The sequence below is a fragment of the Nicotiana tabacum genome, chromosome 7, assembly GCF_000715075.1.
Source record: "Nicotiana tabacum cultivar K326 chromosome 7, ASM71507v2, whole genome shotgun sequence".
Lineage (NCBI taxonomy): Eukaryota > Viridiplantae > Streptophyta > Magnoliopsida > Solanales > Solanaceae > Nicotiana > Nicotiana tabacum.
In genome coordinates, this window is record NC_134086.1 from 107,672,672 (window position 1) to 107,689,803 (window position 17,132).

The 17,132-nt window shown below is 37.1% G+C and overlaps 3 protein-coding genes across 3 annotated transcripts; 1 reads left to right on the plus strand and 2 right to left on the minus strand.

Moving 5' to 3' along the window:
- Positions 1-5,191: 5,191 nt before the first annotated feature.
- Positions 5,192-5,941, minus strand: LOC142162217 (uncharacterized). The gene has a single exon (XM_075218541.1). The coding sequence runs from the start codon at positions 5,939-5,941 to the stop codon at positions 5,192-5,194; it is 750 nt and encodes a 249-aa protein (XP_075074642.1).
- Positions 5,942-9,168: 3,227 nt separating this feature from the next.
- On the plus strand, positions 9,169-12,876 carry LOC107792048 (3-hydroxyacyl-[acyl-carrier-protein] dehydratase FabZ-like). Its single transcript, NM_001325532.1, is given in 4 exon segments — positions 9,169-9,394; positions 9,477-9,537; positions 9,727-9,871; positions 12,596-12,876. Coding segments are annotated over 4 exon segments (666 nt in total). The 5' UTR covers positions 9,169-9,186; the 3' UTR covers positions 12,848-12,876.
- Positions 12,877-13,528: 652 nt separating this feature from the next.
- On the minus strand, positions 13,529-14,506 carry LOC107792047 (chlorophyll a-b binding protein CP24 10A, chloroplastic-like). Its single transcript, NM_001325531.1, has 2 exons — positions 14,283-14,506; positions 13,529-14,078 (listed from the first exon to the last, which is right to left on the minus strand). The coding sequence occupies exons 1-2, from the start codon at positions 14,504-14,506 to the stop codon at positions 13,529-13,531; spliced, it is 774 nt and encodes a 257-aa protein (NP_001312460.1).
- Positions 14,507-17,132: the final 2,626 nt, after the last annotated feature.

A 17,132-nucleotide genomic window follows, 5' to 3' on the forward strand; every position in this document is an offset into this window, starting at 1 on the left:
AGCCTTCTTTGCCCTTGGATCCAATTTTGACTCCGTCACATGATAATATGCAGTTGAGCCAAACACGTGCAAAGAGTTATAATCTACAGCAGGTTTTCCATACCATTTTTCAAATGGTGTCTTGCCATCAATAGCAGCAGATGGTAGACGATTAATGAGGTGACATGCATATGTAATTGCCTCAGCCCAAAATTCTTTGCCCAAGCCAGCATTAGACAACATACACCGTACCTTCTCCAGCAAGGTCCGGTTCATACGTTCTGCCACTCCATTCTGTTATGGTGTATGTCTAACAGTGAAGTGTCGGACGATGCCATCATTTTCACAGACCTTATTGAAATGATCATTTTTGTATTCACCTCCATTGTCTGTGCGAATACACTTGATCCTCCTGTCTGTTTGATTCTCCACCATCGTCTTCCATTTGAGAAAAATTCCCAGCACTTCATCTTTGTTTTTCATTGTATACACCCACACTCTTCGAGAAAAATCATCAACAAAGGTTACAAAATAGTGCTTCCCACCCAATGAAGGTGTTTTGGAAGGACCCCAAACATCAGAGTGTACATAATCCAAAATGCCTTTAGTATTATGGATCGCTGTACCAAATTTAACCCTTGTCTGTTTCCCTTTGACACAATGCTCACAAAACTCCAAGTTGCAAGCCTTTACTCCTTTTAACAATCTTTGATCTGATAGAGTTTTCAAGGATTTTCCTCCAGCATGTCCCAAGCGCATGTGCCATAGCTTGGTTGCTTCTGCCTCTTTGTCGTCACTGGATGTCACTGTTACTGTCCCAATAATTGTACTTCCACGATAGCGGTATATATTATTATTCTTCCGATTAGCCTTCATTACCACTAGTGCACCGGAGCATACTCTCATCACTCCATTTCTGCAATGATTTTGAACCCTTTTGATTCCAGGGCTCCCACAGAGATGAGATTCTTCTTCAAATTCGGTACATATCGAACATCTGTTAATGTTCTGATCATTCCATCATGGTTCCTTAATCGTATTGAACCAATGCCATATGAGGTAAGAGGGCTGTTATCCGCTGTGTGGATGACTCCATATTTTCCTTCTTGAAATTCCACAAACCAGTCCCTGTTGGGACACATATGATGGCTCCAAGCCGAGTCCATCAACCATATGTCTGATGATGTTAATGACTCTGTTGTAACTAATGAGAAGTCTGAATCATCACAATCAGCTACATTTGAATCCATAATGGCCTTTCCATTATTATATTTGGCCTTATTCTTCAACTCCGGGCAGTCTTTCTTCCAGTGCCCTTTTTCTCGACAAAAGGCACATTCATCTTTGCTGGGTCTGGATTTTGACTTGGATCTTCCCTTCTTTGTCCTCGTTTGATTTTGAGGACGACCCCTCACAAATAGTGCTTCTCCTTCTCCGCCCTTCTGTTTTTCTCGCTTTCTTTGTTCATAGCTGTACAAAGCCGAACAAACTTCTCTGAGAGAAATTTCGTCATTTCCATGGAGTAGAGTAGTTTCAAGGTGCTCGTACTCATCAGGAAGTGACGCCAACAACATTAAGGCCAAGTCACCATCATCATAAGTTGTATCCATATTTTGCAAATCTGTGACCAACTTATTAAAACTGGTGATATGTTCATTCATCGTGGTACCATGAACATAGGTGAAGTGAAACAGTCTCTTCTTCATGTACAATTTATTTTGACTGTTTTTCTTCAAAAATTTATCCTCCAGTGCTTTCCATAATTTACTTACAGAAGTTTCCTTTGTGTATGGATATTTCTGCTCTCTAGCAAGGTAGGATCGAATGGTACCGCAAGCAACACGGTTGAGAATCTTCCAATCTTCTTCTCCAATAACATCTGGTTTCTTTTCTTCAATGGCCAGATCTAGCCCTTGTTGAAAAAGGACATCTAGAACCTCGCCTTTCCACATCCCAAAATGTCCGGACCCGTCAAAAATTTCTACCGCAAATTTCGCATTTGACACAATTCTTGTCATAAGCGAAGGTGCCAATGATGACGTATTGTTGACACTTGATGTAGATTCTTCTTGTTTATTGTCTCCCATATTTGACACAAATATTATTTAATAGCTGACGACACAAATCAAGATTATTCCTTTCTGATGTTGAATATCAGACTAAGCTGCAACCACAGAGCATACTCAGACAGAACCTTGACTCAGTTACCAAGATAAATCTTTTCTGATGTGGAAGATCAGACTATGCTGCAACCACAGAGCATACTTAGACAGTACCTTGGCTCTGATACCAATTGTTGCGGAAGTCAAATGTATATAGTGTGAATAAGTCACAACTACTATACCAAAAATTATGACAGCCACCAAATAATAAATAAGACAATAAAACAACAATAAAGGAAACACCAGAATTTACGAGGTTCGGCTAATTTTGCCTACTCCTCGGACACAACCAATATTTTATTTCACTCCAAAAATACAAGTGAAATAATACTAAAGAGAGAAGATACAAATGCCTTAAACAGATGAGAAGGCAAATGAGAGGTGTATTTAAATCCTAAACATTAGACCTTCTTTTATAGGGGGAAAATCCCCCTAAAACTCAAGAGCCCACCGATGTGGGACAAAAATTTGCCAAATTCAACAATCGGGGTAATGGTTGGTAAATGGTTTGAAATTTTAAATTAACGTCTTAACGGTTTGTGAACGGATTACTCAATTTCCTTATCAGTTAAATTTTTTTATATTTATACTTTATCCCTATGTATATAAAGTACTATTTGAAACCTCAATTCCTAATTTCTCAATTCAACATCGGCAGCAGTCGTCTCCCTCAACAGTCAGCTCTTCAAAGTTCAAATATGAATTTGGTCAGACATGGATTGCATGTCACGTGGATTTTTCTATGAGATAAGATGGAGATTTGTTTGTGTATTGCAAAAAATATCTTTTCTTTCAATTGAGTAGTCAATTTTTTTTTATCCATACCACATACGTATTTACTCTCCTTTGTACTGAAGTTTGCATGTCACATGGATTAGAAAATATTATATAAATAAATATGGACCTAAATTTTCCCTAATCTCTAGTTCTTTACTTTTTTTTATTGTTTAATTGATTTGGCCAATAAATCGCTCGATAGCTGTCTGTCGTTAATCCGATATCAATCTGCCTGATGTTTTATAGGTTGGCTAGAGGATTACTATATTTATAAATCGATAGCCGATAACCGATAAACCAAACCATTAAATGTAAATATCTGTCCAATCCGCCCGATAAGAATCTATGTGGCTTCCGAAAACTTCAAATATATCCACTTTGATTTTAGGTAAAACTAAAAGAATAACTATTCTGTCAACTTATAGAACTAACATATCAGTTAAATGTTACTTAAAGAATAATAAATTACATTGGATGTCCATCCGATATAACTTAAAGAATAATTATTCAGTCACAATTTTCTTTTTCATGAACTTCTCCAGCTAATATGTTGAAAGATATTTCTAGAAAACTATCTAAAGTTTAGGGAAGGAGAGAAGTGCTTGTCTTTTTAATGAGGATCTGATATCAGCTCTATAGAAAGAAAAGAGAAAATGAACGAGAAGATTCTAGAACGAGAGCTCCATTTAATAGCAAAAGTGAGCTAAGATAATTTCTCAAATTCTGCTGAATACAATGACTAATGGTCTATATATATAGACTTTAACTAAGGCTAACTAACTCTACTCCTTCTGTTAATTCTCTAAATATCAATCACATAATTAGTTATAACTAACTATCCTACTAATCTCACTGGCTCACATGGTAGTCACGTGACACTCCTATCTTCAATACTCCCCCTTAAGCTAGGTGGTGCAAATAGATTAAGCACTCCTAGCTTGCTCATCAAGTACTCATGCTGTGATCTTCTCGGAGGCTTTGTAAACAGATCTGCTTCTTGATATTTAGACATCACATATTTGATTCTGACAATCCCTTGCTGAATCCTCTCCCTGATGCAATGCAAATCTATCTCAATGTGCTTCGTACGCTCGTGAAATATAGGATTGGAAGCAATTTGAATTGCTTCTTTGCTGTCACAATGCAACTCTACTAGCAAATCAATCTCTGCACCTAATTCTTTGCATAATCCTGTCAGCCATAAGATTTCTAAAACTCCTGCTGCCATGCTCATATACTCTGCCTCTACTGAGCTTTTTGAAAATGTACATTGCTTCTTTGATTTCCAGTACACTAGATAACTTCCTAGCTTCATCACATATCCTGTCACTGATCTTCTAAAGGCTGTGAGCTTTGTAGACTGCTTAGAGCTAATTGGCAAGCCTAAACCCGGGACACCTTTGATGTATCTAACAACTCTAGTTGTTGCTTCCATGTGTGATTTTGGGCAATGCATGAACTGGCTTAACACATAAACTGCATATCATATGTCTGGCCTTGTCTCATCTTCCTTCCAGTTTGTATGTTGATCATATTCCATAGTAGTGAATCTCTGATTGCATTCCATTAGTATAGTTGCTGTTTTATAATCTGCCAGTCCAAGTTTGGTGATCAACTCCATTGCAAACTTCCTTTGGTTCATCAATACTCCTTCCTTGGATCTTGTTATCCCAATTCCAAGAAAGAACTTTAAGTCCCCTAGGTCTTTGATTTTTAAATTGCTTTGCAATATGGACTTTGTCTTAGAATCATGCATTGAGCATTCCCAGTTATGAGAAGATCATCTACATATACTAGGATGATTACTAGCCTTGTATAATGTTTCTTTGTGAATAAAAAGTAGTCAAAATGGCTTTGCACAAAGCCTGATTTGAGTAGTGCCTCAGTCAACTTTAGATTCCATTGTCTTGAATCTTGCTTCAATCCATAAAGAGATTTGTGCAGCCTGCATGCTCCCCTCCCCTTCCCCCCTCCCCCCTCCCTCGAGCTGGAAAATCCCTTTAGTATGCATATGTAAACTTCTTCAGTGAGATTTTTTTTTGGAGAAATGCTTTGTAAACATCCATCTGATGCAAATGCCTATTGTTTGATGCTACCAAAGCTAGCACAACTCTAACTGTCACCATCTTGATTATAGGAGAGAAAGTATCATGGTAGTCCAACCCTTCTACTTGATTGAACCCTTTGGCCACTAGTCGTTCGTTGTACCTTTCAATCTCTCCACCAGCTCTATATTTTATCTTGAATACTCATTTACATCTAATAGGCACCTTTCATATTGGCAAGTCAACCAGGGTCCAAGTGTCATTATCTTTGAGTGCAGCCAGTTCTTGATGCATTGCTTCAATCCATTTGGGATCAGTTGCAACTTCCTCATAGCTCAAAGGTTCCCTGATGTTGGTAATATTGGATAGGTAAGACTGATATTTAGCTGAGACGTCTGCATGACTGATATAGCTTTGCATAGGGTACTTGCAAAGATGCTTCTCAACAGAACCTATCAAAGAGCCATTACAGACATAATCATGCATCCACACAGGTTCTTTGGCAGTCCTAGCTAATTTTCTAAGCTGAATATTTGCATTATTGAGTGTGGTTTGTTCTGAAAAGAGCAATGGATAAGACTGTTTATCTTCAATAGACACTGAAATATGGTGACAATGTTTGTGCATCTGAATAGATTTTGCTTCTGGAAAAACAAGTCCCTCATCTGGTGGCCTTCCTGAGCCTAGGACAACATCATTTTTAGTTGAGGCTACATCATTGTGATCAACAACTGGAGAATCTAATACACCATTAGGGAATAACTGTAATTTCCCTTTCTTTAACAGCTGGAAAGGGAATATGTGTTCCATAAATTTGACATCCCTTCTAACAAAGAAAGAGTTATTTGAGATATTATATAATCTGTAAGCTTTTTGGGATGATGAATATCCCATCAATACAACTCCAACTGATCTGGCTGCAAATTTATCTCCTTCTCCTATTGTTTTAGCAAAACACAAGCAACCTATAGTTCTCATGTGTTGCAGTGATGGTAGTATCCCATATAACACTTCAAAAGATTATTTTTCTGATAAGACTGATAAAGGAAGTCTGTTAATCACATAAATAATTTCTTGCACACATTCTCCCCAAAACTTGAGAGGTAGATGTCCTTGTAGTCTGATGGCTCTAGCCACCTCCACTATGTGTCTGTGCTTTCTTTTCACCATCCCATTTTGCTGTGGGATGTGGACCCAAGAGATTTGATGGATCATTCCATAAGACTGAAACAGACTATTGAAGTCAGAATTGAAAAACTCAAAACCATTATCACTTCTTAAAATTTTCACAGTTACATCAAATTGAGTCTTTGTTAAGGCTAGAAAATGTCTCAAACATACAATCACATTACTTTTGAGCCTCGGTTAGTAAATCCATATCATTCTACTACAGTCATTTACTATAGTGAGAAAAAATTTGTGATTATGAGTTGAAACTCTATATGGACTCCATATATCCACATGTATCAATTGAAAGGGTTTATGTGATATATTTATACTTTTAGAAAAAGACAGTCTTCCTTGCCTAGCTAGAGGACGAATTGTGGACTTTTTAATTCTATCATCACTAGTCTTAAATTTTATATTGAGAATTTTCTTTACTATTCTATCTGGACCATGTCCAAGCCTTCCATGCCATACTCTCAAGTCTTCCTCCTTTGCAAAGTCATTGTGTAAATATACAGTTGCAGCCTTCGCTTTAGCTTTCTGGTGCTGCAAGTTATACAGAACATCTAGTTCCTTACCAATCCCCTTAATTTTCTCACTGTGAAGGTCTTGCATTATTCAAAAATCAAAATAAAAGATATAAAGCATCTTAAGTCCCTTGTAAGCTTAGATACAAACAACAAGTTGTATTTAAAATCTAGAATGTACAATACATTCTTAATGATGCCACTGTCACCAATTTACTTTTTCATGTGCATGCTATGTTAAGTGATATGCCATCAGGTAAATACACCTTTGGTTCATTTCTTAAAGTACTGGTGTTTATCTTATCAAGCAATTCTCTGGGGTGAACTATATGATTGGTTGCACCAGAATTTACTATCCAATTTTCACCTTTAGCCTTGTCATTTGTGACAGAAGTATTAGTTGTACCTGCAAATTTCTTCATGTTTTCACCTATATCATTATTGATTAGTTTTGGAATCTCATCATACTGCTCCTAAGTGAACATGATTGGCATTCCATGTGCTGGATTACCTGCTGGTGCATTCATCATGTGTTGCCCTTCTTGTGATACTGCATTGGCTATTGGTTGTGTAACTGAATGTTGTCCCTCTCGTGTTGTAGCATTAGCCATAAGTTATTGAGGAAGGCCTCCTTCTCTCTTCCTCATTTTGAAGTTAGCTGGATAACCATGTAGTTTGAAACAAGTCACAAAACAAATTGCTTCTTCTAGGCTTAAAGTTATTTCCTGAGTTCATTCCTTATGAGTGAATAGTGTTGTTTCATCTCCTATGTCAACTGCTTGTGAAAACTTTCCCAGAGATCTTTGGCTTTCTTCAGAAACTATCATAGAAAAGTCCTTATTGACAGTAGGCACTAGGCTCATCATCAAAATTTGGCTTCTAGGTTATACATACGACTCATTAAGCCCCATTAAGAATTGCAACAACTTTTGGTACTCAAAATAGTTCTTAGATTATGGGCAATCACAACTAGGACATGGCATCATACTCCTCCCAAAGATCTGTCAACTTTGAGAAGTATGAAGAAACGAAAGAAATTCCCCGCGGCAGAGTAGCTATCTCTTTGTGCAGAAAGAAAATGTGAGATCCATCAACCTTATCATATTTATCCGTCAAATCTATTCAGACCTTATGTGAACTCGACTTATACATAATTCCACTGAGCAATTCCTTGCTCACAACATTCATAATCCACGATAAAACTATAGCATTACATTTCTCCCAAAGCTCATGTAGAGATCGATCAAATTTGTCTTTAGCACAACGACCATCAACAAAACCTATCTTACTCTTACCAACTAGGCCTATTTTCATAGATCTACACCACATCACATACTTTTCAGTTTCATTCAGCTGAATCAGAATCAAGGAGCTACCTAAAGTTTCTTCTCCAATTGCCATGATTGACAAATTCAATTGAGTTAATTCTTCGTTTGAGCAAATTACAAGCTAATTGCATATCAAAAGAGAAAAGCAAACTCTAGCTCAATCGATCAGAAACAAAAAATACAAACAATCCGTAGCAGAATACAAATCAGTTGCCAATGCACTTTTGGAGCTCACTTGGGTGCGAAACTTACTCCGTGAGTTACATGTCACCATTCCGAAGACGGCAACAATTATCTCTCTCTATATATATAGACTTTAACTAAGGCTAACTAACTCTACTCCTTCTGTTAATTCTCTAACCACCAATTCCATAATTATTTATAACTAACTATACTACTAATCTCACTGGCTCATATCATTACTTTTGTATATCTTATGTAGGTAAAAGATCAAACTTTTGTAGGACGCATAATTTAATGTGAGAAAACTATATAAATGCCTAAAAACTATTTAAATAAAGCTTTTAAGAAAATTATTTAGTTAATAGAATTGTATTTGTTGAATAAAAATATAGTAGTAGTAGAATTTTATTCAATCTATATAGGCAAAATACATAAGTTGTCACCTGACCTATGACCCAAATTCCCCTTACACACTTTTGCCTAACTTTAAAAAGGTTGCATGTGTAATATTATTATTGTCCACAGAAAGTGTGTAAGGGGGATTTGGGCCATAGATTAAGTGGGTACTTATGTATTTTGCCATCTATATACTTAGAAACTATAAAGGAAATCAAATAAATCGGGAAGCAAAAAAAAGTAAATTTAGAGTAGATGGAAAATTCGAGTAATTAAATATACATTCACTATGTGAAAATTGAAAATATTCATGAAATAAAATAATCAAAATCATTAGTTTATCTCTCTAAACTCTAAAGGAGCAGTCTAGTTACCAGTTATAATCTAAATTAAATAGTACTACTAATTAATTATGAAAAAAGGATCATTAATTTGAAATAGAACAGTGGTCAAACAAGTGTGGTAGTTGCATTGGATGAACCTCCCACACTAATAAGGTTGTTCAACAAAATTCTTCAGTTCATACTTCATACAGTGTCAGCAACGTTGTTAGCTCCGCCTCCACTCCATACTCTGTCCTTCAAATCTCAACTCTACAATCGAATATTCACCAATGGCTTCTATGGCTGTATCACAATCTATCTTCTCCACTCTTACTTCTCAAAGGGGCTTTGAGAATGCGTCTTTACCTTGGCCCAGTTCAATGCTCAAACACTCTCTTGTTGTCTCTAGATCTAATTCACTGTCGACCCATTTCAACAAGACCCGCAATACTAGTTTCATCACCAACTGTGTTTCTCCAGAAAAAAATGATACCCCAATTGAATTGAGTATGCCTTTATTTGCTTCTTTGTTTCGATAATTTTTTGCTTTAGCTCCTTTCAAATGTTTGAAATCTTCATTTGTTTATAGGGTACCCAGCATTTCCTACTGTGATGGATATAAATCAGATTCGTGAGATTCTGCCCCATCGGTATGCATTTCTTATCTCTTTTTATAAATGTGTTTATTTGGAATGAAATGGACTCGAATAGTGTGGAATTAATATTAGGACTTGTATGGCTGACACCAACTAGTTTGGGATATTTGAGGCATAGTTGATTGATTCATTTGTTTCAGTAATATGATATGGGATTACTGATTAGGGCTGCATTGTTTTCAGTTTTCCGTTTCTTCTAGTGGATAGAGTGATTGAATACAATCCAGGAGTGTCAGTCGTGGCAATAAAGAATGTGACAATAAATGATAACTTCTTTCCTGGGCATTTCCCTGAGAGGCCGATCATGCCTGGTGTCCTCATGGTTGAGGTATGTTTATGACTCCTCTTTTGTTTCAGATTTTTGTGTCAATCTAATGTAACTCATGGTTGTCTGAACTTTTCCATATAGCATGTTGGTTCATGTTGTTATTAAACAAATAGGTGAAGTCCTTACTTTGCAAGAGTTACTCTTATTGTCACTTGGTTTCTGATATTACTTGGAAGAGTGCTTCAATTCAGTTATGAAAGTGAAATCAGTTAATTGACTCGTCTTGGAAATTTCTTCAACAGTCGATTATGAGTGTTCTAAATCTCTGGCTGACCTATTCAGAAAGTAGGGCTGACTGGCTGAATTGGACTTAAGAGTTTTTTAACATATTCATTAAATAGGAATTTTCTTTTACCTCTTAGGTATCCACTTAAAGCTTGGTTATCATTTCAGAATTTCTTCTACCTGAAGTAGTTAACTTTTTCCTCACCTTGGTTATTTGTCCGAGTGAAAATGTGAGATCAAGAAGATAACTGAAGTTAATCCTCAATTTAAAAGAACATAGAAAGCCAATAGGATTTGCTGCTCTGCTGAGTGAACTGTTTTCTTATAAAATAATGACTCTCTTACTGATTTTTTCACTAAGACCAAATAGTTCAGTTAAGAAGAATCTCCTGCAATTTTTGTGAAATTGGAACTCAAGTGATATGCTATTTATAATAGTAGATCTTTTGGGGAAGCTTTTAAAGCAATGCATACTATGTACTCATTAAAAAAAACACATCACTTAATATGTCCTTAACCTTTTGGTCATTTCCCTTTTTTTCTTTCTCTTCTTTTGATTTTGAACATGTAGAGTTAGCTCCGGCAAATGTTTGATCATCCATCAGCATTTGACTCTTCTGGTTCAGAAACAAAGTCTCCTTTTTTCTTGGTACCCACTCCAAGCTTTTGGGAGATGGTTATGCACTACTAAAAATAGTCATACTCATACCATAATTCAGCATTAGATCATATAGTAGTGTACCCCACTAATCTTTGGAGAACATTTGGAAGCGACAAGTTATTTGCAATATCTATGACAGAGTGCTAAAGAGCCATGAGCTCTGATTGATTATCTCTTTCAGGTTCTGTCTTAGGCTGAACTCTTTGTCGCTTGTCGTCCCCATGACATGTAGGGCTTTACTGCTTTAGAGCTGAGGATATGACACGTTTAAACACACACTCACACTCTCATACACACACAAAGAAGGGGGGGGGGGGAGAGATAGGAAGGCTTCTACACCGTCATTTATAGCTGGCTCAGAAACAATAGGACTAAGAGTCAATGCTGAGAATTTATGGGGCTTGAAAATAACAAGATCACATTGCAGTAGTTTACAAATGACAGAATGATTTTTTGTATAAGAATTGTGACTTGTTGTACAATATAATAGAAATTTAATGAAGTTCTAGAAGATTTAGAACAACAGCAATTCATTGCTCGAAGAAGAGTCCTGGTCAACACTTTTCAAGTGATAGCTCAGACATTTGTTTGGCATATAAATGTTCTTGGGTGGTTCGTGGGTTATCAAAAAATTTCTTGTTCTCGTTTGGTTGGTGATATTGGGCATTTGAACCCTTTAAAAATACTTGTCATACGCACAGTTTCTGATTTGCCCTTTTATGAAACATTTGTGATTGTTTGAGAGAAATTAGTGGTTGTATTGATGCATATTTCATCCACGGGTAAATATGCTACCCTTCTGGATGGAAGATAAAACTATAATACGGCGATAGTTTTCGAATTTTTATACTGCCATAAAATGCTAAGATATGTTCTATAGTGTAATGCCTGCTTACCGTGATTTGTTAATCAATGAAAAATGTGTGCCTGACCTGATTTTTTTTATAAAAAAAAAAACTGATCAAAAAGTGAAAAATGTGTGCCTACTATTTTGGTGGGACAACCAATTGTTATATGGACCCCAAATTCCTCCGTTGACAACTATTATGATATATCATTCTTGGAAACCTCATCTAGTGGAGCTTCTTGTATCTATTGTCATTATAACATGGAAGATTATCTGTGATAACTAGCAATGTACAGGCTGTTTTGAAGTTTTAAAACTTATTCCTCTCGTCAAAATGCTTTCAACAGTGTGATAACTTTAATTATCTTCTTTATAGTTTTTCATAATATAAGTGGAAGTAGAGTTACTTTTGAATGAAAAGGTGATAGCCGGACTCCATTGTTATCGTACAAAAAACATGGAGGACCACACCCTGATGGCCTCTGACAATACTAACTAAATCACTTTAGTTACTGCTAAGGCTGTAATCAGCCGCCTTTTTTTTTTTATCAGGTAATCACCCTGGATTTAGATACACCTATTTCTCTATGACATTGAGGAAGTCCAAATATCCAGCCTTTCGGATTTGTTCCTAACACATCAGTCTATCCCAGACCCTAGAGTATTGCATTATCAGTATGCTGTATACCAAATACAGGCAGAACTACTAGGTGAATCTTTCTTTTTTAAAAGAGAGTTCTAGAATTCAGTTTAAAATGAAAAAGTATTACAACAATTCACGAGGAAAGAGGAAGGAAGTTAATAGTATGTGTAGGTAGGACAAGTAGTTGCAGGATCATGCAACATTGAATGCAAAGCTTATCACTTATTTTCATCTTCTTTTTAAATTATTTATTTGAAGTTGTCTAAATTTTGACTTCTTTGGTTACCTTTCTGCTGTATGATTTTAGTTTTATCAAACTTTGATGGGTGTCTATTTCTGTCAATTCAGGCAATGGCCCAAGTTGGTGGCCTGGTCATGCTACAACCTGAAGTGGGAGGCTCCAGAGAGAACTTCTTCTTTGCTGGAATAGACAAAGTAAGGTTTAGGAAGCCAGTGATCGCTGGAGATACTTTAGTAATGAGAATGACGCTGATCAAGCTGCAGAAACGGTTTGGAATTGCAAAGATGGAAGGAAAGGCATATGTAGGAGGGGATGTGGTCTGCGAGGGTGAGTTCTTGATGGCTACAGGCAGTGAGTAATGATGTGAAGCTATTACTAGGAAACTTTCTTGCACCTTGATTAGTTTTTCTCCCTCCATCTGCCCCTATAAATGTTAAACTAGGGAATCTCATAAATTTCTTTTTCATCTGAAGAGTTATTGCAATCTATGAGCTTTTGGTTTCTGTCCTTGCCAAAGATAAACCAAATAGTATGTTACATTCAGGATGAATGCGAAATTTCTATGTCTGTGACTGAGGGTTCTTTGTCTTTGCGTGCATTGATATGAGAATCCTGATTCTGATTGTATGATATTTTGATCTTATAACCTGGAAGGCAGCAAGACAATACTGCCATCCTGGCTAAATTATGTGGTTGCTGAAGGTTTGTGCAGCATTTTGTTCAAATTCATCTGTGACTGCAAATTATGCTCATTCTTGGACTAGCTTCGTCAGATTAATTCATGATTCGTGAATCATTTACTTGGGATTTTTACTACCATAGCACTGCCTCTGCATTGTTACACTTTATATACTCTCCCGCTTGGGCCAAATCAAACTTAAATCTTTCTTGAACTAAAGTTTTTGTAAGATGATAAACTGTTTCAAGGGGGAAGGATTTAAATTATCACAAGGGGGAAAGCATGAAGTGACTAGCCCATGCTTTGGTTTCTTCTTTCTACATCCAATTCTTTACAGCAAATTTTAATAATATGAAGTTCCTTACAAACCAAGAGCTCCAAGGGGTGTCTTCCCTTGCCCGGCCTCAAAGTAGAAAATTAACATGGCTAACATAGCAAGTCTAGCATGCTTGATCTCAGCAACCTTTAGTCTCTCAAGTTTCTCTGTGTCAGGGATGTAAACACCGTCCTGAAGTGTACCAGCTAAGGACAAGGGATCAAAGAATTTGCCACCAGGGTAACCCTGTTCTCCAGTGAAGTTGGCAAAGTTCTCAGCAGTCTTGGACCATGGAGTTGCCCACTCTACTGACTGAGATTCAGGGTTGAAGAAGTCCACCCACCTTTTGCTCTCAACCCACCCCATGAGTAGAAGTTGAGTGCCAAGAAGTGAGCCAAAAGAGAAAGGTGCAATAGCACCTGGGTCAGCACCAGCCTCGAACCATGGAATGCCACTCCAGGCTTGACCAACAAAGATGCCTAATACTGCAGCCATTGCCCATCTGCCGTGAATGAGCTCTGCTTCTCTGTACCATTTCAAGAATGCAGGGTCCTTGCCAAGACCAAGTGGGTCAAAACCATAGTCACCAGGGAGCCTGCAAGTTCAAATGCAGTTAAGCCTTTGCGAAAAATGAAGAATTAGAAGAGGGGGGAGGAGCAGAGACGAATCTAGAGCAAGTTCAGGGTTCAGGCTTTCAGCTCGAACCATCTATATATATGTTCTGAATACACTAATTTTAAATCATAGATTCGTCTCCAGTGGATGAAGGTTGAAGGTAGGAGATATAAAGTGAACTTACGAGCCATCGAGCCACTCAGGGTCAAGCAAATTGCCACCACCTTTAACAGCAGGAATCCAAGATTTCTTGGGAGCAGCTGCTGCCGCCACAATGCACCTCTTGGGAGTGGCAAGACCACCAATTCTGGCGGCAACTGGAGCACCCAACAATGCCTGACTGTTCTTGCCACCAGTCAAGAAAGAGGAGCTCAAGCCATTAAGCACTGCGGCAGATGTGGTGGCCATGTTTCTCTCTACACGCTTATGGGGTTTGTTTGTGTAAAATAAGCTGTGTGGATGGTTGTTTCTTGTTTGAATGTAGAAGTGAGATTCCTGGTTATATGGGTTATGAGATCAAAAGGCCAGATTGTAAGGAGCCAAGTAGGATAAATGAAATCTACAGATGAAATCTATGATCTCCAGTGGATAGATTTCGGACCAATAAGATGTTCAGCTCCATCTCTATCTCCCTTATTTAATTTGTGCCATCCACGTGGACACTTCCTTCCCCTATAGTATATGCATCTGCATGGTCTGTAATGCCCCACTCTCCCACCTCTCAAATGCTTGAACAACCAGATTCTCTTGATAAGAAATTCTCGTGTATCACATAGCTTCTACTTTGTTCTTTGAAGCTATCATGCGGTTGCTAATGTTTATGTAGTACCACTACTTGAAATTTGTGAACAACAACTAGGGGTAAATAGATCTTTAAAAATCAATTAAACTAATCGAACCGAACCGTATCGAACCAGAGTATGAGGTTTATGTTAATAAAATCATAGGTTTTTATATTAACTTATAACCATACCGAATAATCGGGTCGGTTTTTTATTTTACAAAAATAAACTGAAAAAATATCGAACTGTACCAAATAAATTTATATATGAAAAATATAGTTTATATTCTAAGTTTAAAACTAACAAAGAAGCTCCTTTTCTTGAGTCTTGGAATTATGGAAATGACTACAAATACCAAATAATTAATATCCAAGGTCCCATATTCCAAACCTATTCTACTACTCATATCGAAACTAAAGTAGTTCTAACATTTTGAGTAGCAAGCCACTAGGTATTCCAGTGATCTTCAGTAGCAAGCCACAAGATATTGGGCATTTTTCCTCTTGTATAATTTAGACTTCTCTTGTTGGATATTAATCTTTTAATAAGCTCTATTCTTTAGTCCCAACTTCATTAGTATCTTTCCACTCGTATGAGTTATATTTCTCTTGTTTTTGCTTAATTTGTTTTACACTACCATAGAATAGTGTGATGAATTTCTATTCTGGACATCTTTTGTGTTCCTTTGATCGTCACTTTTAAAATAGTAAAAATGTCTAGAGAGTTTTGCCAAAGTCATGCAGTTACACATTATTGCATTCTAATTTTAACTAGCAACTCTTGCGTGACATTTTTAGAAAAATACCAAAAAACCGAGATGATTGGGATGATTTTGAAAAGTCTAATTTTAGTTATACAAAATGGAATAACCGAAAATTTGGTGTGGTATAAATTTTATAAAATAACCGGCCGAATCGAACCATTAATGCCCCTAATAGCAACCAAAGTTTTTCGTTCGAGTTAGGGTAAAAGATACCTATACTATCAATGTGGTTTAACCTGTCATACCATGTAATTTGCCATTTTATTAGGTTATCAATTAATGGATAATTAGCTTATAACTAACCTAATTGTGAAAATATTACACGAAAGCGTACTAGCTATTGTATAAGGTAAAATCGGTTCATATTAAATACTCGTACAATAGAGCAACACGTGAAACTAGAGATAGACGAAAAGTGAGATAGGTGAAAACCAAGACCGGGGGAAGCAACTTTGGTTACCATCGGAGAGCCCCCGAAGGGAAGTTTGCTAATGAAGACAGATGAGTGCCTGCCACCCGATGATATTCATTGAAAAATATTCTGCAATATTAAATACATAGTATGTTATAGAGAATTATGGAATTCATAGCCTGCCGTTATACATTCTTCAATGACCCTCATAATTGTCATTTAAGAGGGGCTTGATCCTAGGACCTTGTTCCCTAGGTGCAACTATAAATAGTGATTTCAACAATCATTGTAAGGACACGAATTTTCTGACAAACTTATGTTATATACTATTCAAAAGCTCAATAACATTTCATTTCTTGCTTGTTAATATTGCTATACTGCCTTCGGAAGCTCCGCTCCCGGAATCAGGCTATTCATTGTCTTATCTCGATTTCAACGCTAAGTCTTACATTTTATTTAATTTATTTATCATTTTGGGATCAAATTGATTCTCTTGTCTATAAATCACGTTACAAATTCAACTTTACCATTTTACGAGTAAACAGTTCGGCGCCCACCGTGGGGATTATACAATTGCTCAATTGGGTTGATACTTGCATCTATTACTAACCTGTTTAATTCTTTATTTCTTAGCAAAAAATCATAAAAAATGGCAGATAACGTTGTCAACATCACGCACAACATTGAGGTCCAAGGAAATCAACCTCAACATGAAGATTCAATCAATAATACCCGCAACGAGGAGGACATAGCCACTCCGGTCCATGGCGGACAATATCCACAACACGTTTGAGAGGAAACTCATGATGATGCTGAAGATGAGCACGTTGTGGAAACAGTGAGAACAACAAAAGGCTATTATGGCCCATCTCTCGCAACAAGATCAGGTCATGACGGAGTTGAAGCAAGCGTTGTCAGGTGCCTCCAACAACGCGAATGGTAGAGGTCCAGTTCCTCCCGGTGCTCCCACAAACCAAACAGCATAGAGGGTTGATAACAACACCCCGATGGGTGAAGTCGATTTCAGCAGGGCCGGGGGAAACGACGACGGATTCGGTAACAACAACAAGAATGATC